Source organism: Semicossyphus pulcher, unplaced genomic scaffold, assembly GCF_022749685.1.
Source record: "Semicossyphus pulcher isolate SPU_LCO1_2020_fin unplaced genomic scaffold, fSemPul1.0.p SCAF_14, whole genome shotgun sequence".
Classification (NCBI taxonomy): domain Eukaryota; kingdom Metazoa; phylum Chordata; class Actinopteri; order Labriformes; family Labridae; genus Semicossyphus; species Semicossyphus pulcher.
Window position 1 is genome coordinate 31,777,538 of NW_027211648.1, and position 23,594 is coordinate 31,801,131.

Here is a 23,594-nt window from a genome sequence, read left to right on the forward strand (position 1 = left end):
AAACTACCTTATATGGCCATGTTTGAGCTTCACTGATTGGTTGAACTGTATGTCAATCATGAAGTGTCCCCGGCGGTGTCCGATGCTCTTTGTTTGGATGGATGGAGAGTATTCAGTTTCCAGCGTTACTACAGCAGCTCCGGGTGTGTAACTGTTTATTGTACGGAGAGATAAATGTGGAAGATATTTTAAATAATGTTAATTACTGTCAGCCCTGCGTCAAGCTGCTATTTTTAAAAATGGTGCTTATTTTACTCCCTACAATTGTGGAGCAGTGATTATAGTAACGTAAGCTAGTAGCATCTCTGGTCGCTTGCAGAGTAAATGCAGGTTTATTTAAGTCAGAACAAAAACAGAAACTTCCTCCAGCCTCCAGTCCTGCCCCCGCGGGAAGGCCCGGACCCGAACACCCTGGACCTCATCAGACCCCTCCTGTACTGGGACCGGAAGGACCCGGCCGGCCTGGACCACATCAAACCATGCTGGTACTGGGACAAGAATGACCTGGTCCACACTCCGTCCCAGGCAGAGGGGCTGGACCCGGCCACCGAGGCCCGGTACCGCAGAGAGGGGGCCAGGTTCATCTTCGATGTGGGCACGAGGCTCGGCCTGTATCCTTTATGGGAAATGTAACTGTTAAAATATAGAGATACTGATTTATTAGAGCTGACAGCAGAAACAAACACAGGTGTGCGGGGATGCTTCATGTGACGTGCGTCAGGCTGCAGGCTGTAGACTACATGGTTATATACACATACAAATGAAACGGAGAAAGAGTATAAACTCATGAGACCAGTCCCATGTATTCAAGTTATTCATCAGATAACCTTCATCAGCAGTAATAACAGACTGTACAGACAATATAATAACAGCTGTGTGTTTGCTCACGGTGGGTCTCTGTTAATAATGTAACACAGAGGACGCTCTTGACCTACTCTGCTTGTGTCCTCAGATAACTTTGGTTGTGGTGATATATAAATTTAAACCGATTGTGATAGATGTTGATTTTCCTTCTGTCATTGTTCTTAACCTGAGCTGCTGCAGACACTACGACACTCTGGCCACAGGGATCGTTTACTTCCATCGTTTCTACATGTTTCACTCCTTCAAACAGTTCCCCAGATATGTGAGTGTTAAGAGCTGTTTGTCTGTGTCAGACTTGAACATCTGTGTGTTTCAACTGACTCCTGTCTGATGTATAGCTACAATAAGATGTCTACAGAGCCACCAGTGTCAGGATCATGTTTTCACCTCATAGATTTAAACTGTATAACTTTGAATGTTTTGTGGATTTTTTAGAAGAAGATATTCAGAGATGTGATAATAAACCGACGACTATGTTTAAAAAGATCTGCGGACACAAGTCAGCCTGAACACGTCGACTTTACACTGAGTAGAAACAAGAGCACCTCCTCTGACTCCTCTAATCTTATATTATTCTATCCTATGTTATTAAATCCTCCTCAGTAGCATTGATAAACTTACACAAACATAATCTACTGTCAGTCTGAAGGAGACGGTGTGTTTTAACATTGAGCTGTGTCTGCAGGTGACAGGAGGATGCTGCCTCTTCCTGGCAGGTAAAGTGGAGGAGACGCCAAAGAAGTGCAAAGACATCATAAAGACAGCTCGCAGTCTGCTCAACGATGTCCAGTTCGCTCAATTTGGAGACGATCCAAAGGTCAGTATCAGAACTCGACTAGTGCTCAAATTATTAATATATAATTATTTTAATTATTGACTTCAGGAGGATTTGTACAAACCCAAACACTCCGTACAGCAGTCAGTAGTGATTAAAGTTGTGTCCATGGTGCTCAGTAAAACTGCCATTAGAGTATTAAACCATACTGATCAGAGCACACGTCTGTTACCTTGGTCGTGTTCAATCAGTTTGTCAGTTTGTTTATCGTGTTTCATAACTCAAAGATGAGCTGGAGGGCCAGATGTTGTTCTGCTACTCATTACTCCTCTCTGTCTTCCAAAGTGTAAAAACATGAAAAGTGCAAGCAATAAAATCTTTCTAACTGTGTGCTGCATCATTGCCTACAGTAAAGGCTCTCTGTGTGATGCTGGATGCTGTCCTTATGTGGCCATTAAGTATTCTTTGTCCTCGCAGGAGGAGGTGATGGTGCTGGAACGCATTCTGCTGCAGACCATCAAGTTTGACCTGCAGGTGGAGCATCCGTACCAGTTCCTCCTGCGCTACGCTAAGCAGCTAAAAGGTTCCTTTGTAGTCAATTAATACATTATTAACATTATTAATGAGTACCTGTTTCTGCTGCACCACGTTTAACAGCTAAAAGGTTCCCATGTTTACAAAGTTATTACATTATTAACACCATCAATCCATACAAACTCATATAAATAATTAATACATAATTAACATCATTCATCAGTAAAAGTTCCTGCTGCGCTACGCTAAGCCGCTAAAAGAGTTATACATTATTGATATTATGAATCCATATAAAGTCATATATAGATAATAAATATATTATTAATCTGTATTAGTTCCTGTTCATTAATCATATGTAATAACTTAATGCATTATTATTGTGTGTCAGGATGGTTGTAAGGAAAAACTTCCCTCAGGTACATTAACAGACTAAAAAATGTTCTTCTATCTTCAGGTGACAAAAACAAGGTGCAGAAGCTGGTTCAGATGGCCTGGACCTTCGTCAATGACAGGTGAGCTCAGATACCTGTGCTTGTGCCTCAATAAACATAGTAATATATTGCCGGGTCGCAGGCAAAGGCTGGACCTAGGTGTGCTGATCCCTGGCTGCACAGACTGGCTCTTGGAACGTAGAACATCACCTCTCTGGCAGGAAAGGATATAGTTGGGCTCACGTCCACACACAGCTTCACACAGAGGTCGGGGACATGGAATCAGAATAGGCCAAGTTCAAAGCCTCCGTTGTGGAATCTGCTGCTGGAAGTTGTCTGTTGTGGCGGCAACCCGCTTGTGGCTAGGTTGGCTTGGTGAGCTGCGGCTTCTATGGTCACAGAAGCAAAACTCAGGTGTGGGAGGAGCTCAGGGAGGCTATGGAGAAGGACTTTCAGTTGGCCTTAAGGAAGTTTTGGTAAATCTTCAGACGACTGAGTGCTGTATTCAGCAGGGGAGGAGAACTGCTGACCCTGACTGGGGATATCGTTATGCAGTGGAAGAGCAGAACACTTTGAGGAACTCCTGAACCCAACCAACATGTCCTCGGATGTTGAAGCAGAGTTCAATGATCCAGGGGAAGCCTTACCTATATCCTTGGCAGAGGTCTCTGAGGTAGTTAAGAAGCCCCTCAGTGGCCTCCAGCAGGCATTGGGGCGATTTGCAGCAGTTTGAAGCCAGAAAACAATAGATTGCTCTAGGGTTGAAGTATCTCTGGGTCTTGTTCACAGTGAGGGGTCGGTAAAATGGATCATGAGATTGACATATGGGTTGGTGCATTGTCAGCGGTAATGCAGGCATTGTACCGGACCATCCTGATGAAGAGGGAGCTGACACGTAACTCTCAATTTATCAGTTTATATACGTTCCAGCCCTCGCCTATGGACATGAGCTCTGGGCAGTGACTAAAAGAATGAGATTGTGGATACAAGCAGCTGAAATGATTTTCCTTTCAGGATGTCTGAGCTTATGCTTACAGAAAGTAAGATGGGCCCAGACAACCGGAGGGAGCTCAGAGTAGAGCTGCCACTCCTCCACACCAAAGGAGCCCATTTAAGTGGTTTGGCTCAGGATCTTCAGGGCACTTACCTGAGGAGGTTTTCTGACCCAGAGCTCTCTGGAGGGATCATATACCCCACAGTCCTGAGAACACCTTGTGATCCTCCAGGATGAGCTGGAAAACACTGCTTGGGAGCTGGACATCTGGGCTAACTTGCTTAGCCCGCTGCCACTGCGACCGACCCCGGATAAGAGGACGATAAGGATGGATAAAGAATAACAATAATAATCATGTGTTACAGTCTGTGCACCATGGTGGCCCTGCAGTGGGAGCCTCAGATCATTGCTGTAGCCGTCATGTACCTAGCCGGGCGTCTCTGCAAGTTTGATGTTCAGGAATGGACATACAAACATTCAAGCCGCCGCTGGTGGGAGCAGTTTGTCCACGACGTGCCGGTGGAGGTCCTGGAAGGTAAAGTGACCGCTCCACACACACACACTGATCACACTGTACATTATAAGATCGTATAATTATTTACATACTTCGTCTAACCTGCTCTCCTCCATCACTCAGATATCTGCCATCAGATCCTGGACCTGTACTCCCAGGCCAAACAGCAGATCCCTGATGGAGGAATGGGTACTGGAGAAACGCCCCCTCCACCCTCCATCCTGTCCCCCTCAGCCCCTCCCCCCACCAAGAAGACCTCCCCCCAGACCAGTCCCCGACCCCCCCGACCTGCACAGGTCAGAGGACCACTAATTGATCCACAGATTGTGTATTAGAAGTGTCTTACACCTGCATTTTCTCATGCATGTTCAGAAGTAGGCGACTCCATTGGCTGTAAAAGATGTGTGGTTCTATAGAAGTCTATGAGAACATGCTCCTCCTCCTCTCCTGATGTGTCCCTCAGTAAACATGTTCCTAATGACTTTATGGTCTCAGTCTCTAGTTTCAAGTCTTCTTCAACACAGCATGATGTTCATTTAGTCACTGATGCTCCCATTGAGAGTCACACAGACCAGGAAGAGGGGGAGGGGTTAGGGCGGGGCTAACTCTGATTGACAGGTCGCTACCATGGCGACCTGTCAATCAGAGTGTGACATTTAAACCCTGCTGGCCAAACATGGTCAACTTCTGGATTCAAAATCATGATGGCTACTGCTCCAATGCCAAACTACAGGCTTCAAACCAGTGGGTGATGTCACTGTAGCCACGCCCACTTCTTACATGCAGTCTATGTCTATTATATGTGTTATATAGAGTCTATGTTTATCATATATCTGATGAACAGTACATGGTCTGATCCCATTATGTGTTGGGCTGTGTTTATTCTGACTAGTATACTTTTTAATCTTTATTTTCAGCCGTCTCCTAAAGAAGACAACAAGCCTGTCAGTGAGTAAAACATTCTACAGAGCTTTCAGACACACTGAGTCGAGCTCAGAATCATTGATGTTTAACCATTCTGCTCTTTATAAACAGGTTTTTGTGTTTCAGAGCTCACTAGTCTGGAGCCTCCTCCTCCTCCTCCTCCAGTCTCCATGAACACAGGTGAGTGTCTCAGCTTCAATGCTGTGTGTCCGTAATGAATCCATCACACCTTCACGTCTCCATCACCTGTCTGTTCAGAGTTATCACCTCTGGCTCATCTCATTCACAGCATGTGAAGATGTTGTTTATGCTTTATAAAGGTTGTTCTTGGAAATACAGGACAGACTGTGACCCAACAGACTGTGACCCGACTGAGTCAGGAGCAGAGCACTGTCCTCCCCGCGCTGCATGATTAAACTGATAATTGCTCGTGGATCATGTCTCTGACCCACGCCGTCTCTGCCCATCATCGGTTCGGGATCGTCCTGTATGAATAAATAAACGCAGTCTCTCTCACTGAATGAACACAGACACGATCAGTCTGTGTTCCCGTGCACACTCCGCTCTCATGCATTAACTACGTTTACACAGCTGGCGTGACATGCACCCCCCCTCACTGCTTCTTTTTTTTCCCACAGACCTTAAACCCCCCTCCTCCTACCCGCCAGCCCCTGAACCCCCCTCTAAACCCCCCCCCCCCTCCTCTCCCCCACTGCCCCCCTCCTCCCCCTCCCCCTCCCAAAGACCTGCCCCCCCCCCTCCAGCTCGCTGCTGTCCAGTGAGGGTTACCAGAAGATCCAGTCCATGATGAACACCTCAGTACCTCAGACCTGTGCCCCCCCCCTCAGCTACCACCTCTACCCCCCCGGAGCAACCTCCTACCACACACCCCCTCTGTCAGCCTACAGCTACCTGCTGGCTCCGCCCCCCTCCGTCATGGGGATTGCACCAAGTCTGAGTGGAGCGTATCCCCCTCCTTCTAATGCAGGACACAACCAGCTGCCCCCACCTCTACCGCCCGGGATGCCCCCCCTCCCTGGACTGACCCGAGGCACCTGGATGAGATGAGAACCATGAAGACACAATGTTTTAATATGTTTAAACCAGGGGTCTCCCACCTTCTTTCATCTGAGAGCTACCTGCATCACATCGCTGTAACTGCTGCTGGCGCCCCCTGTTGATTCTTTGTTCGCCTGAAATGTTGGTCCAATAACTGTATATAAAGATGGACGAAGCGTCTCCATCTGCTCCCATTGTACGAAATTGATGCCAAAATAGCCCCTGTGATAGGCACTGCCATCTTGCGATGGTTACGTCATACGGAGCCAGAGTCTGCGCAGTAGAGATCGGCGAGTGAAGCGGCCGTAGCCACTTCCGCTAACCCAAACACACACTTAACTTACCGAAACAACAGCAAGGATCCCGCACGCCGGCGTGTTTAACAGCAGAACAGCTTCTTGTGTTGGTCTGAGGTTAAAGTTCACAGGTATGGAAACTTCAATGACTGTAGTGATTGTTTTAGTTACGTTTCCACTCGCGGATTGTACTCCGCTCTGCTCACCCGGAACTGATTGGCTGCAGGAGCCGAATTTGTCAACAGAGCTGTCAATCATCATTTTGACAGCATCAAATAACTAATTAAAAGTAAACTTGTCAGAAAAATGAACACTTGGACATAAATCAACAGGATAAGAACTAACTATAATGACAGAAACCATGTTTGAGAAAAATTTATCGGGTGTGTATTTTGATCTTATAGTTTGACTCATGTCCCATCTGTTAACATGGAGGAGGCGGGCTTTATGAGCTATACTGCAGCCAGTCAGCAGGGGGCGGCCGAAATGTTTTGGCTTCACTTTTAGGGAGCTGTCATGTCAGCCATCTTTTTATACAGTCTATGCGTTGGACCCACTGATGAGGCGCACACGCTCGTTCTTCACATGCGTGAATAAAAACTTGATTCCCACTCCCCGTGGAAATAGTATGTTTCCTGCTTTTTCTGGGCGTGGCCACCTTCATAACCATCATAAATGTGGCTAACAGGCTAACAGCACCGAACTCCTCGCTTTAGCTCAACTAGCGTACAGCATAACTGACCCCACCTGTCGATGGAGGTTGCTGCAACATTGCTGTGATTGGTTAGATTCAGATGTTGACAAACATGCCAGGAGCATCACCGTTTGGTATTGACAGCTGATTGGCCTATCCTATTATTTTGTATTGTAGGGGGCGGGACATCTGTGTATTTGATTGAACTGAAGTGAGAGGAGGCTTTCAAGGAGCTTTTATTGTCGTCAGATTTTTGTACAGTGTCTGTGAACCTCTTGCCGCAGGTAAGAGGCTCAGGAGCTACCTGCTGGAGACCCCTGGTTTAAACTGACCTGAGATCAGAACAGACTGTGTTCATCTGTTAATATAAGCTACATACGGCGTGTTGAAATATAAACACATGCTGCTACATGGAAGGATCCGGATCAGGTCCTCCTTCTCCAGCCTCAGCAGGTACGTGTCCGACAGCAGACCCACTTCCATTCCATCCATGATTCTGATAGCAGGAGGGAAACACAAACCGAGCTGCGACGGGCTAAGTTCCCATGATAGATGTAATACCAGACTACAGAGACCGGGTCTGATCCGGGTCAGACTGTCTGATTCAGTCTCTCTGGTCTCTGTTTGTTCTTCTGACAGACTAAGACCATGGATGGTCTACAGGCAGCAGAGCTCCTTACACCAGCAGAGTTCACTAACAACACCAACCTCGGATCCCATCGGTTGTAGTCTGACAATGATTCAGCCTCTGGGGACACCTGTGAACATGCCGGGGCGTGTAGCCAGCAGACAGCAATAAACGACTTCCTTTTCCACGTGCTGCATTGTTTACAGAAAAACAACACGTTTTTCTTGTGAGTGACTTTAATTAACGGCTCTTCAGTTTCCTGAAATAACAACATTATGATGCAGATTAGGAACAAGTCAACATGAAGCTTTGTCAGGTCTGTCCTCAGGAGGAGAAGAACACTACTGTAACATGAGACGGAGGGCGGAGCCATCATTTCTGATGCATTCAAGGAAGTCTGGAAATCTGAACGGCTTTCATGACAGCGTCATCTTCTCTAAAGTAGAATTTTAGCTCTAGAACAGACTGTTAGCTGTTAGCATGCAGGTGTCTGATTATAGAGATTAATAAGAAGCTGACTTGTCGTCAGATGACGCTGATGGGAGCCGGGATGTCATTACGCGGATTATGTTCCTCCTCTTTTGTTCTCCTAACGGACTGTTTTTCTCTGCATACGCCGCAGCCTACGGATACGTGATTGGTCAACTTTACTAGGACTACAAGCGTACTACAAACAGAAACCAGAAACTTGCTGTCCTGGAAATCCACGTCCCTGCCTACAGATTCTACATTTCTATGTAGAATCTGTAAATAGAAATAACTAACACACAGACCAGCAGGTGATAATGGTCGGATACTGGGACACCATCAGACCCAGTATACCCAGAATCACATGACTGGTTCCAGCACGTTTCGATTTTTTTAAGTTAACTTCTCCGGAATTTGTTTAATTGCATGGATGAAGTTCTACTAAAAGTATCTTATTTTGAAACTCCAGAGTTCCTCTTCCTGTGCTGCAGATTGATTCTGACCCACTGACTTTGTAAAACTCTTGGTCATTACTTTATGAAAAAACAATATATACACATGAATGAAAACTACTGTTGAACTTTAAACAAACCTTTATCCCTACTGTACCTGACATACCTGCAGAGGTGCAGCTTTCGCAGGGTGACTGGATCGTGTTTTTATTGTCAAGAACCATTTCTGAATATTTACGTCTTGATCAATAACGTTTCATTTCCAACACTTTCTCTGTAATTTCATCTTTCATTCTGAAGGCGCCTTCAAATAAAATGTATTATTATTATTCTGCTTAATTATGTATTTTTATTATATTAATTAAATATGTCTTTTTGCTAACTGAGTCTTTGGCACTTTGGACATTTCTTCATTCAATTCCCTGTAAGCAGCATGAGTTAGAGGGTCACTGGTCCTACAGAGTGAAGTTATGTTTAATGTCTGACACGCACAGCGTGCTTCACTCAGTGTGTGAACAGATACAAGTGTAAATGTGGAGAGTGAGCTGCACTGAGGGACACCTCAGAGTCTCTGCAGACACACAACACAGTTTCTCTTAATTCAGAGAGCCAGCGACACAAATTATTATTAGGATCGTTATTATATAATTATGATTGATATTCATATATTATATGTATTATTACAGCACTAAACTGGTTCAGACCGTAGTTTGGTTCATGGCGCTACCTGCTGGCTAACATGTGTTAACACGCTTATTCAATATAAATTTGTTTCAAAAATTGTCAGTTTACCACAAAAACTACAATAACAGAAGATCCCACAGACCCACAATGCAACGCGCGGTCTGATGGAGATCCAGCAGACTGGACGTGACACAACAAGTAACGTTTTGTTGAAATAAGAGAGTTCATAAAGGAGCTGATGATGCAGACAATAACGTCACTGCTGGAGGTGATCATATAAAATCAGTGTAACACACACACACAGACACAGACATGCAGCAGTGTGCCCGAGTCCTCCTCTCTCTCTCTCTCTCTCTCTCTCTCTCTCTGTCTCTCTCTCTCTCTCTACCTCTCTGCTGCTAAACCGGGTCAGCAGCTGTTCCAGGACAGATGGTCCCGGTCTGAGACCTGACGCAGGCTGTCCAGGTGCACGGGGGACGCGGTACAGCGAGGACGCGGTGCACTGAGGACGCGGTGCAGGGGGCAGAGCGGATCCCACGTCAGAGTCCACAGTGGTGATCGGAGTCAAAGTGCAGACAGGAAGCGGCTGCTCCGCTCTATGCTCCAGGATCAGCGCCATCATGGAGCGGAGTTCTGGTTCTGCTGCAAGTTCCGGTTCAGTCCCGGGTCTGATCTGGATCTTGTGTGTCCTGGTTTCGTGTTCGGGTCCGGTGCTTGCTCACCCGCAGTGTTTAGACTTTAAGCCTCCGTTCCGGCCGCTCAGAGAGCTGCAGTTCTGCGTGTCGTACAAAGAGTTCGGCTGCTGTGACTCAAACCGGGACCAGCAGCTCATGGACAAATACTACTCCATCATGGACCAGTTTGATTACCACGGCTACGCCACCTGCGCGAGCTTCGTCCAGGAGCTCCTCTGTCAGGTAGGCAGGAGGCTCAAAGGTCGATACCTGAATCACACCAGGACCCAGCATGCACCGGGGGACAGACAGACACGCATGTTTCTGATTTCAGATCAATAGAGCCAACAGTACATGTTGAAACATTGCTCTGACTCGGTGTGTGTTCTGTGTTACTCTTGATATGCTGTATATATTCTGCTGTATATTATCTGTGCAGGTAAACTGTGACTGTGCAGCTCACAGGTAGGAGCACACACAGGTGTTTGAACAATACAGCAGAGAAAAAGTATTTTATTCTTACACACACGTCCTTTGTTTGGCTGCTCAGATACTTTTTCTGCTTTAATCAATATCCTCTTATTGATTAATCAACGATCATCACCTGACCTGAGAGTTTCCTCCATCAGCTCTCACCATCACTGATCAAACAGCTGCTGAACGAGTTTTATTAATAATAATATTATTATTATTATTTATATATGTATGTATATTTATATATATATATATATATGATATATTTATCAACAATCAATAAATATCTCCCTATTACACCTGCTCATTTTCCCTCTGTGTTCCATCTCTACTTCTTCTTCACTACTCCTCCTCCTCCTCTTCTTCTTCTTCACTCCTCCTCTTCTTCTTCTTCTTCCTCCTATTCTTCTTCTTCTTCATTCTCCTCATGTTCTTCTTCCTCACTCACTCCTCCTCCTATTGTTCTTTTTCCCCACTCCTTCTCCTCCTCTTCTTTTTCTTCCTCACTCACTCCTCCTCTTTTTCTTCTTCCTCACTCCTCATCCTCTTCTTCTTCTTCTTCACTCCTCCTCGTCTTCTTGTTCTTCTTGTTCTTTCTTACTCCTGCTCCTCTTCTTCCTCTCTGCAGGAGTGTTCTCCGTTTGCAGCTCACCTGTTTGACACAGAGGACCCGAGCACCCCGATCAGGACCATCCCTGGCCTTTGTCCGGACTACTGCTCCATGTTCTGGAGGAAGTGCAGCTCCACCCTCCCCCTTCTCTCAGACGACCTGACCGTCGCCCAACTGAAAGACAACGAATCGCGTCTCTGTCGGTACCTGCAGCTGGATGACCCAGACTACTGCTACCCTCACCTGCTCAGCAACCACAAGCTGACCCACAACCTGGGCCGGGTCCAGTCTGACTCTGACGGCTGTCTGCAGCTCTGCCTGGAGGAAGTCGCCAATGGGCTGAGGAACCCACTAGCCATGGTGCACGCCAACGACGGCACGCACCGCTTTTTTGTGGCCGAGCAAGTGGGCCTGGTGTGGACGTACCTGCCGGACCGGTCCAGACTGGAGAAGCCGTTTCTGAACATCACGAAGGCCGTCCTCACGTCGTCCTGGGAGGGAGACGAGAGGGGATTCCTGGGACTCACCTTCCACCCAAAGTACAAGTACAACAGGAAGCTGTACGTGTACTACTCTGTGGAGGTTGGCTTCGATGAACGCATCCGGATCAGCGAGTTCCACGTGTCCGTCAATGACATGAACCTGGTGGATCACACTTCCGAGAGGTACGAACCCACCAAACACCGGGGTTAGAAAACAGAAAATCTGGGTTTTTGTATCTCAGAAACATCTCTAACCTGAAGAACTTCAGTTACATATGTTCTTTATATATTATGTATGTTTCTATGTGTCCACGTTGTGTTCAGGGTCATCCTGGAGATCGATGAACCAGCCTCGAACCACAACGGAGGGCAGCTTCTCTTTGCAGACGATGGCTTCTTGTACATTTTCACCGGGGACGGGGGGATGGCCGGAGACCCGTTTGGAAAATATGGAAATGCCCAGAACAAGTGAGACATCCTCTAAAAGTAGAGGAAGCAAGGATATACTTAACTTTAGGGAAGAACCTTTAGTAAGTCAGCAGTTACATGTATTACAATGTTAAAATTTCATTTAGCTTTCATTTAGCTTTTGTCCAAAGCGACGTACATCTGAGAGTTAATACAACACAAGGAGGGAACGAAGTCAGTAAGAGCCAACACATAGCTTCAGGTGTGATCGGACACAGGTGCTGACAGGAAGAGGACTATAATAATAATCAGCAGCAGCATCAACGAGGTCACTATAGTCATCATCATCATAATGAATATTCTAATCAACATCACCAACATCCTCAATGTCATCCTCATCAATAACATCATCATCATTAAGGTCAGAGGTCATAAAGAGCTGGGTCTGTAGCTTCTTCTTAAAGGTGAAAGGGACTCTGCGGACCGAATGGAGTTTGGTAGCTCGTTCCACCACCGGGGGGCCACAGAGGAGAAGAGTCTAGTAAGAGACTTGGGGCCCTAAGCACCGGGCGCCTTTCATTGATTCACCCTCGGTGGAGCAGCTCAGAGGTTTGTGTCAGGAAAACATCATAACCTACAGTCCATTATCCATTCAGACAGATCACGGGTTTACTCATTATACAGTCGTATTGTTATTGACGAAGGGGTTCTTTCTCTAACATTAGCATTACTCGGCCTCAATCTCGATCTGTCTGAAGGATGCATAAACCAGTTAGCTACGATGTCACGTCTGTTTGAAGGAAGAAGCACGGCAAAACAATCCAACTTACCAGCTGTGCATTCAGTGGATGTTAAAGCGAAACTTATATCAAATTTTCAAATGCCACTGGGGCCAAAAACTCTCGTCTTCAAACCAGCTGCAGTTAGCTAAACCTGACATTAACATATTAATCTAAAGTGTGTTTTAAAGAGTAACTCTGTTCTTACCTACTTGTCCTTCTCAGATCGGCTCTGCTCGGTAAAGTTCTACGTATCGACGTGGACGACAACGAAAAAGGTCCGCTGTACAGAATTCCTCCTGATAATCCCTTTATACACGAGCGAGGAGCTCGTCCTGAAGTTTATGCGTACGGCGTCCGGAACATGTGGAGGTGTTCGGTGGACCGGGGCGACCCGCAGACCAAACAGGGCAAAGGTCGGATCTTCTGCGGAGATGTGGGTCAGAACAAGTTTGAAGAGATCGACATCATCGAGAAAGGTCGAAACTACGGCTGGAGAGCCAAAGAGGGATTCTCCTGCTACGACAAGAAGCTGTGCGCCAACAGTTCGCTGGGTACGTGTGATGTGACGAGGTCAGAAACAGACCTGTGTTACCTGTTATTCTCCCGAAACAGATGCCAAAACTGGTCTCGGTGTTTGTTTGTGTGATGAAGGCTGGGACTCTTTTCTTTACATAAACTCAGGTGTCTCTGCACGCACTGATTTAACACTTTCTGAAGGTTTATAATGAGAAGCTGCAGATCGCTGATGTTGAAACACATCAACTGATGATTATCAATGATCCTGCTGCATCATCCACAAAGAGCATGCTGTTGAATCAGAAATTAATTTATTGAATTGATCACATTGTTCACAGGTTTAATAAATAATTTAAATCTAACAGCTTGTTAGTGTGAAGTGAGATGCTCCCCTCGGTTCACTCTGCAAATCTCTGCTGTGCATCATTTAAACATGTTTTTTTAGTGTTTGCATGTTTTCAAGGTAAGTCTCATTTAAATTCAGTCTATTTATACTCATACACCCAGACACACTTCTTTCATAAATACATTATGAATAATATTTTAAAATAGAAACTCTTTTATCACATGACTGACTCTGCTGTGTCCTCAGACGACGTCCTGCCCATCTACGCCTACCCTCATAAGATGGGGAAGTCTGTGACTGGAGGCTACGTGTACCGAGGCTGTGAATATCCCAACCTGAAAGGCATGTACATCTTCGGAGACTTCATGAGCGGGTGAGTTCACTGAGGTACAATATTGCAATTGTTCATGTAAAATCACGCGCTCACATTGAGTTGCTCACAGCTCACATTGTCAGGATGTTCATCAGATCAGACCATAGACTGTATAAATTATGGACGTAGTCTCAGTGACGCCACCCATTGGTTTCTGAAGAAGCAATTTGAAGCCCAAATTGCGCCGGCGCTGCCTAATCCAGAGGCAGGCAAAGAGGCGGAGCACGAACGAGCTGAAGCCAATGGCTGAGCTCTATGGGCGGGCCGCATGAATACGCCAGCTACGGCTATGAAGCTAGGCTATATGCTCCTCAGTGCAGCTAGCGGTTATTATCCATAGACTGTATAAATAATGAATAAGCTAGTTTAACTCTGCCAGGAGGAGATTCTGTTTGTGACGGTGACTGACTGCAGGTGTTTAGTTATGAAATATAAAAAGCAATACGTATAATACAAAATATGTACAACAGCGCAGGATATTGGTGAGTGCAAAAAGCTTACAGTATCAAGTTAAAAATAGTGCAGTGTACAGACAATATAAAAGTTCACTATGCGTTAATGTAACACATAGTCTGATTTAGATTCTTAACATTTGTGAACTGTTGAGTGACTGAGGGGCTGGATGACAGTCTATGTCAAGCGGGGGGGTGGAGTGTTGTCGGGGCCTTGGTGACGAGGCTGGCAGCAGAGGGGAAGAAACTGTTCCTGTGTCGGGAGGTTTTGGTCCTGATGGAGCGCAGCCTCTTGCCAGAGGGGAGGGTCTCAAAGAGACTGTGGCCGGGGTGAGAGGGGTCGGCCTCGATCTTACCTGCACGCCTCAGGGTCCTGGAGGTGTACAGGTCCTGGAGAGATGCCAGATTGAAGCCAGTCACCCTCTCACCCCGATGTTCAGCTCCCACCTGAGGTCCTGGCTGATGATGGTCCCCAGGAAGTGGAAAAACTCCACAGTGGAAACAGTGGAGTCGCTGATGGTGATGACGGCAGATGTTGCTCACCAGATGGTCAATTTCCCACCTGTAAGTAGACTTGTCCCCACCGGAGATGAGTCCAAAGAGGGTGGTGTCGTCCGCGAGCTTCAGGAGCTTGATGGACTGATGACTGGAGGTGCAGCTGTTGGTGTACAGGGAGAAGAGCAGAGGGGAAAGAACGCAGCCTTGAGGGGAGCCGGTGCTGATGGTCCTGGAGTCAGAGACGTGTTTCCCCAGCTTCACCTGCTGCCTCCTGTCGGACAGGAAGTCAGTGATCCACCTGCAGGTGGAGTTGGGCACGTTCAGCTGGGAGAGCTTGTCCTGAAGCAGAGCCGGGATGATCATGTTGAAGGCAGAGCTGAAATCCACAAACAGGATCCTGGCATAGGTTCCTGCTGAGTCCAGATGCTGGAGGATGAAGTGGAGGGCCATGTTGACTGCGTCATCTACGGACCTGTTGGCTCTGTAGGCGAACTGCAGGGGGTCCAGGAGAGGCTCAGTGATGTCCTTGAGGTGTGAGAGCACCAGGCGCTCAAAGGACTTCATAACCACAGAGGTCAGGGCGACGGGTCTGTAGTCATTAAGTCCTGTGGTCCTTGGCTTTTTGGGGACAGGAGTGATGGTGGAGGCCTTGAAGCAGGCTGGCATGTGGCAGGTCTCTAATGAGGTGTTGAAGACGTCTGTGAACACCGGAGACAGCTGATCGGCACAGGGCTTCAGGGTGGAGGGGGGACCGGTCCGGCTACTTTGCGGGGGTTCTGTCTCTTAAAAATCCTATTAACATCTCTCTCCAAGATAGAGAGGGTTGTTGCTGTGGTTAAGGGGAGGGTTGAGGTGATAAGCTGTAGTTGTTGAGTGGAGTCACGGGGGATGGTGTCAGGACTGTCCCATTGTCTATCAAAGCGACAGCAAAACTCATTGAGGTCATTGGCAAGGTGCAGGTCATTAACAGAGTGGGGGGGTTTTCGGCTCGTAGCTGGTGAGCTGTCTGAGACCCTTCCAGACTTAGCCAGCATCTCCCCCTGAAAACTGCTGTTGTAGTTTATCAGAGTACAGACGCTTAAGTCTCTTCATGCTCCATTTTTCCTCCTGCTGAATGGGGAGGAGTTATACAGTCTGATGGCCACAGGTAGAACAGACTTCCTGTGGCGCTCTGTGCTGCTCCTCGGTGGTCTCAGTCTGCCACTGAAGGTGCTCTGGTAGGACTCCAGTGTGGCGTGCAGGCGGTGAGCGGTGTTGTCCCTGATACTGAGGAGTTTCCTCAGCATCCTCCTCTCAGACACTTCCACCAGAGACTCTAGCTCCACTCCCAGTCTGTTAGCGTCCTGTGTCTTCAGCCTGCTGCCCCAGCACACTGCTGCGTAGAAGATGACGCTGGCCACCACCGAGTGATAGAACATCTGCAGCATGGTTCTGCAGACGCTGAAAGATCTGAGTCTCCTGAGGAAATACAGGCGGCTCTGACCTTTCTTGTAAACTGCATCTGTGTTTGTAGTCCAGTTTATTGTCGATGTGGACGTCCAGGTACTTGTATTCATTCACAATGTCCACCTCTGCTCCGTTGATAATGACTGGATTTGGACCGGTCCTTCGTCTCCTAAAGTCCACCACCAGCTCCTTTGTCTTTGTGACGTTGAGTTGTAGGTGGTTTAGTCCACAGCACTCCACGACCTGTACAGCACACTCCTGTACTCGGCCTCCTGATCCCTGCTGATACAGCCCACGATGGCAGAGTCATCCGAAAACTGTCATGTCCGCCCGCTAGGTTAAGTTATATTTTATTTTTCTTCCTGTTTCACGTCTGGTATATCCTGTTTTATTTTGAAATCACTCACCCCTGTCTCTGTTCCAGGTCTGTGTCCTGCCCCTCCCCTGTCCTGTGCTCACCTGCTCCTGATTGTGCTCTCCCCAGCTGTGTCTCATCAGCCCCATTACCTCATGTATTTTACCCTGTCTTCCCCTGTCTCGTTGCCAGTTCGTTTGTACCTCTGTGTTGCGTTCCAGCATTCTGTTTCCTAGCTCTCGTTTTTGACTACTGATCTAACCCTGTTTTGTCTTAGTTACCTTGCCTTTTACTGCCTCACGTTTTTGATACCTCTGCCTGATCTGACTGCTCATCTGTGTACCGAACACCGCCTAAACCGTTTCTGAATTTTGATCACCGGTCTGTGTGTTTGCATTTGAGTCCTTCTTCTTGGTCCCCAGTTCATGACAAAAGCTTCTGCAGGTGACAGGACCGTCTTCATGACGTCTGAAGTCAAAGCTACTGGTCTGTAGTCACTGTGGGTGTTTGGATGTTTTTTCCAGGTGTGATGTTTTCCACCGGTCAGGGACAGTCATCATGCTCAGGCTCAGGTTGAACATGTGCTGAAAGATACCACACAGCTGAGTAGCACATCCTTTAAGCACTCTGGGACTGAGGCTGTCCGGGCCTGCTGCCCTTCCTTGGTAAAGCCAGCTGAACTCTCTTCTTACATCCTCGGCGGTGATGGTTAGTGAAGGGGGGTGTTACAGAGTCCAGACGGGAGAGGGGTGAAAGAAGACTGAGATGAATCGACAGTAGCAAAGAGAGTCGTTGAGGAGAGATGGTGTCTCCCTTCTTCCTGTTGAGTGTTGTTTTAATGTCCTTACTCACCCAAGGTTTATTATTTGCAAAACAGCGCACAGTTTTTGTGGGGATGAGATTGTCCGTACAGAAATTGACATCAGTTATGGTGTCTGTGAGTCAATTTTTGTCCTCCACATGAGCATCACAGAAAACATCCCAGTCAGTTGCCTCTAAACAGCCCTGAAGAGTCTCTTCAGCTTCCTTTGACCCCCCCTTCGTCCAGTTCTGGTGGTCACAGGCTGACGCTGGACGCTGGATGTAAAGGGTCTTAAAGTGTACTGGGTTGTGATCCAATCCGCCCAGGGGAGGGAGAGCAGTGGAGCTGTATGCTTCTTTGACATTAGCATACAGCAGGTCCAGTCTCTGGTCTTACAGTCCACAAACTGTTTGAAAGTGGGCGGGGTCGATGTCAATGTTACGTGGTTAAAATCCCCAGAGATTGCTATGAAGGCGTTAGGGTGCAGGGCCTGTAATCTTGTGTGCCGAGTTGATGACGTCAGCAGCCAGCGACGCATCAGCCGCGGGAGGAATGTAAACAACAAAGACGATGGCCTGGGAAAACTCTCTGGGCAAATAATATGGACAGAGACTCACAGCTAACAGTTCGATGTCCAGGCTGCACTCACGTTCTCTAACAGTGATGTGTCCACGTTTGCACTCTTGTTGTTCACATAGAGAGCGACTTCTCCTCCCCTCTTCTTGCCGCTCTCACTGCAACTCCTGTCCCCCCTGCACCAACTGGAAGCCGGCTAAACTCACCATAGAGTCCAGTATGTTTTCATGCAGCCATGTTTCCGTGGAGCACAGAACAGATCCTTCCTGAAACACACTCTCACTCCTTTTGAGTGATGTTAGCTCGTCCATCTTATTCAAACGTGATCTTTCCCATAACGATAGAGGGAAGGTACGGTCGGTATCTCCTCTTCCGTAGCTATCGTCTCCTCCCAGCTCTGCAGCCCGGTACTTCCTCCTTAGCTTCTTGGTGATTTCGGTCTTTTGCCGGCTACGCTGCTGTGTTGGAGTCCCATCAGCTGGTCCCTGGTGTAAACAATAGAGCCCTGGCACGACTCTGCTAGGACGGGGATTGGGCCCAATAAAAGTACTCCGAACACGAGAAAAACAAGTAAGAAAGTTCGGTGCTCCATCTTCTTTAAAGCAAGAAAAGTTAACAAACTACTTGAATAAAAAGAAAATCGATAAAGGTAAAAGATATCAAATACAATAAAGAAAAGACACCAAGATGATGAGGGGCGATTTTAGCAGGCTGCCACCCGGAACAACCCCAGAGGTGTTTTTATACTCTTTAGTATTTGCTGTGGTATACTCTAGTATACTTTCTATCATACTCTGTAGTATACTCTCTATTATACACTATATTATACTCTGTAGTATACTCTTTAGTATACTCTCTATTATACACTATATTATACTCTTTAGTATACTCTCTATTATACTCTGTAGTATTCAGAGTCCTTATTTTTTTTGGCTTTTTGCCTTTATTCGATAGGACAGCTGAAGAGAGACAGGAAATGTTGGGAGTAGAGAGTGAGGAGGACCGGGAGGCGAAACTGCAATCAGTGCGACGAGGACTGTATCCTCTGTAAACGGGGCGCCTGCTCTACCGATTGAGCTGAACCAGCGCCCCCTATTATACTCTTTAGTATACTCTCTCGTTTTGTCCTTTGACATAAATCCAGTGCACCCCTTTCCCTCAGCAGTGACATTTTCCCCGCCCACACTCACCTGCCAGGCTGTAGTGGCATGTAGTTCAGTCTGAGCCAAGTTGACGGAGAGAGCGCCTTTGGTCAACAACAAAGGTCAAAGTAATTAAGTTGTTTGGAAACACATTTCAAAGAGTCTGAGGAGGAGCAGCAACAAATACTGTGCAAGATTTGTTACATGGTGGTGTCTGCATCACAGAGGAACACGATCAGTTTGTTTAATCACCTGAAATTCAATCCCCGAGTTGCTATATGACCAAACAATAAAGGAGCGAAACACAGAGAAAAGTAAAGTATGGAGCCCCTCTGGTGACATCTGAGGAAAAATAATGGCCACCAGATAGTCAGACAGCCACGTACTGACAACAACAAACATCCGCAACAATTCCACAATTAATTTTTTTCATTAATACTGTCTGTAAATATTACTTTGACTTAGGCGACTATTATTGTTATAACCCGGGGTTAAATCAGTACGGGGCCGTCTGAGGCTTAACCCCGGCACATAACGGCCACACTTTCACCACAAGATGATCTGAGCTGTTACGTAGTGAGAGTGTTTGTGACGAGCTGCTCTTGCTGGCTTACTCCAGGGAGGAAGCTTTGTTATAAATGGTTAAACGTATATCACATCTGTCAAGCCTCACCTTCACAATAAACTGGTGGGACGTGCCCCCTCCCCATCCAGCTCATCATCTGTAGACTATGTGACAGAATTAATGAGAGTGCAGCTCTGTGCAGCTCTGCGCGGCAGAGGTTGGAGGTGCAATCAGACACAAAACAAGAGCAAATTGTAAGGAGTAGAAACAGTTTATGGACGTGTTTGCCCTTGATAATCATTAATACAATATGATTTGAGAATCGAACCTTGAGACAGAGCAGATAGCGGAGCAACTGATGCGCAATTCATGGTGCTATTATATATACTATACAAATCATTCTCAGTGAATTCGTATTAACAGCAGCTCATACCGATTTAAAACATTTTACACTTCAACAGACAGCAAACTTCACACCGCAAGTTCCCACAGACGTGGCCTATGACCAGTTCTTAGTTTATAATTGACAGAGCAGTGAGGATCGTTCAAGAAAAGACACCGCGAAAGACCCTTTTGGTAAAGGAAAAAGCAGCCCTACACTTTATTATACTCTGTAGTATACTCTTTATTGCTCTCTGTAGTATACTCCCTATTGTACTCTGTAGTATACTCCCTATTATACTCTGTAGTATACTCTTTATTGCTCTCTGTAGTATACTCCCTATTATACTCTGTAGTATACTCTTTATTGCTCTCTGTAGTATACTCCCTATTATACTCTGTAGTATACTCCCTATTGTACTCTGTAGTATACTCCCTATTATACTCTGTAGTATACTCTTTATTGCTCTCTGTAGTATATTCCCTATTATACTCTGTAGTATACTCTTTATTGCTCTCTGTAGTATACTCCCTATTGTACTCTGTAGTATACTCTTTATTGCTCTCTGTAGTATACTCTTTATTGCTCTCTGTAGTATACTCCCTATTATACTCTGTAGTATACCCTTTATTGCTCTCTGTAGTATACTCTTTATTGTGCTCTGTAGTATACTCCCTATTGTACTCTGTAGTATACTCTTTATTGCTCTCTGTAGTATACTCCCTATTATACTCTGTGGTATACTCTTTATTGCTCTCTGTAGTATACTCTTTATTGTGCTCTGTAGTATACTCCCTATTATACTCTGTAGTATACTCTTTATTGCTCTCTGTAGTATACTCCCTATTATACTCTGTAGTATACCCTTTATTGCTCTCTGTAGTATACCCTTTATTGCTCTCTGTAGTATACTCTTTATTGCTCTCTGTAGTATACTCTTTATTGTGCTCTGTAGTATACTCCCTATTGTACTCTGTAGTATACTCTTTATTGTGCTCTGTAGTATACTCCCTATTGTACTCTGTAGTATACTCCCTATTATACTCTGTAGTATACTCTTTATTGTGCTCTGTAGTATACTCCCTATTATACTCTGTAGTATACTCCCTATTGTACTCTGTAGTATACTCCCTATTATACTCTGTAGTATACTCTTTATTGTACTCTGTAGTATACTCCCTATTATACTCTGTAGTATACTCTTTATTGCTCTCTGTAGTATACTCTTCATTGTACTCTGTAGTATACTCTCTAAGTACTGTAAAGTACTGTACCAGTACAACAGTAAAAAAGTATACACACCGTAGAGGTTGGTAAGAATGAAAACACATCATGTAATTTAGACGTTGTTTGTGTTTTTGTTTGAGGCGTCTGATGAGTCTGCAGGAGGATCGCTCAGGTGAGTGGAGATATCATGAGATCTGTATGGGGAAGGGTCTCACCTGCACCTTCCCACAACTCATCAACAACTACCAGCAGTACATCATCTCCTTCGCCGAGGACGAGGCCGGTAACTCAAACTCTCTCTATATATACATATACAGTATATAAATACAGGTATACTCAGTCCCTCTTCTATCTGTGATGTCATCCTGTCCATCAGGTGAGCTCTACTTCATGTCCACTGGAGTCCCGAGTGCAACGTCGCCTTCAGGAGTCGTTTATAAAGTGATCGATCCATCGAGGTAAAAAAGAGACAAACATTTAAATAAAATAAATCATAAATCTGAGTCTTTTTAGTCCAGCTTTCTTATTTACTCTGACATGTACAGTGACATGTAATTGTATTCATGTTAAATCCCTCCAGCTGCTTTGTGCTGCTTATTGTGTCTTCTCTAATCCTGTTTTTATTCTTCATGTTTCAGACGAGCTCCACCGCGACACTGTCACTACGAGCCTCAGCCAGTCAGAGTGAAGAGTAACCTTATCAAGTTTGTTCCTCAGGAGAGTGAGTCAAACCCTGATCTGAGTTAACCCTAACCCTGATCAATCTGCTCTTTAATTCATGTCTGTTTCACATTAACATTAGCACCAGTTTTTTATCGTCAGTATTTATTAAACTAGTTTTATTGTTAGCATTTATTAAGCTAGTTAGTTTATCATTAGCTAGTCATTTAGCCTTTAATAAACTAGTTTTTGTACTTTTGTTCGTTAGCACTGATTGGCGTGGAACCTCCCAATAGACACCAGACTGAGGCTCCGCCTACAGAGTCTTATGATTGGATCCAGGAGCTCATAGACCGTCTGGGTGAGTTAGGACCAGACTGGACCACGTCTCCGCCCTCCACAAGCACCACCAAAGCCCCCCGACATACAAGGAGGAAAGGCCGCCGCAGGAAGGGCAAACCCCGAGCGGAGAGGCCACTGGAGGTCCAGGACGGAGCAGTGAGGCTGATGGGGGACGACCAGGGCCGGAGTGATCGAGGACGGGTGGAGGTGTTCGTGGGCGGGGAGTGGGGTACTGTGTGTGACGACCTGTGGACGACCAACAACGCCGCAGTGGTCTGCCGGCAGCTCGGCTTTAGGTTCGCTCTAAAAGCAGCTAAAAACTCAGAGTTCGGGGAGGGAAAGGAGCTGCGGATCCTTCTAGACGACGTTCAGTGTGACGGGACTGAGTCCAGCCTGCTCGACTGCAAACACGCCGGCGTGGCCACGCACAACTGCGCCCACTACGAAGACGCTGGAGTGATCTGCGGAAACTATGTGATACACGTCTGAATGTCCTAAGTAATTATCATACACCTGTTGTCTTAAAATCAAACCTAAATCTAACTCTGATAAAACAGATAGTTTGATATAAACACAGTGGAGATTTTCTGTTTATGATCATATCGAATGGATCACATGACCAGCAGGATGCTCCACAGTTAAATAATATGAAGCTAAAAATGATCATACTTTGTCCTCATGATAACAGACATGAACGCACAGGTGAACTTAAAACCAGGATCAGATACTGATGTAAGTATTGATGACCTCTAACACATCAGGGCTCGTGCTGCAGTTATGTGTCGTGTAAAGCTAATTTTCTCTCAATCAATGTTTTTAAAAGAATGTTTATATAAAAGTATATTTTTAATTGCTCACTGCAGACTTGAATGTTTAATTGAATGTATATTTGTGCACTTTGCATGAAGTCTTCTCAGTGATTTGTTACTATAACACATGTAAATGTAATATTTCCTCATATGATGAATGTTAAATAGCCACTGAATGATTGTTTGATTGTGTCATGATCTCTCTGATAGATGATTTTAATAAAAGTTTCCCCCCTGAGAGACCTCTGATCAGCTGATGGAAAGGAAGAGAAGGTAACAGGTTTCAAGTGTTAATATATATTAACAACTTGGCTGAACCTATACCACACATATCTAGAACATGTGCTTCAACTGGT

At 45.9% G+C, this 23,594-nt stretch overlaps 2 protein-coding genes across 2 annotated transcripts; both read left to right on the plus strand.

Moving 5' to 3' along the window:
- The first annotated feature begins 130 nt into the window (after nt 1-130).
- Nucleotides 131-5,844, plus strand: LOC138590783 (cyclin-K-like). The gene is made up of 10 exons (XM_069661140.1): nt 131-611; nt 1,045-1,126; nt 1,550-1,681; nt 2,117-2,222; nt 2,628-2,685; nt 3,964-4,133; nt 4,236-4,408; nt 5,030-5,060; nt 5,163-5,216; nt 5,675-5,844. The coding sequence occupies exons 1-10, from the start codon at nt 325-327 to the stop codon at nt 5,842-5,844; spliced, it is 1,263 nt and encodes a 420-aa protein (XP_069517241.1). The 5' UTR covers nt 131-324.
- A 3,934-nt stretch (nt 5,845-9,778) lies between these two features.
- hhipl1 (HHIP-like 1) lies at nt 9,779-23,467 on the plus strand. The gene is made up of 9 exons (XM_069661291.1): nt 9,779-10,234; nt 11,094-11,740; nt 11,882-12,025; nt 12,970-13,298; nt 13,856-13,982; nt 21,568-21,710; nt 21,804-21,885; nt 22,066-22,148; nt 22,356-23,467. The coding sequence occupies exons 1-9, from the start codon at nt 9,938-9,940 to the stop codon at nt 22,916-22,918; spliced, it is 2,415 nt and encodes an 804-aa protein (XP_069517392.1). The 5' UTR covers nt 9,779-9,937; the 3' UTR covers nt 22,919-23,467.
- Nucleotides 23,468-23,594: the final 127 nt, after the last annotated feature.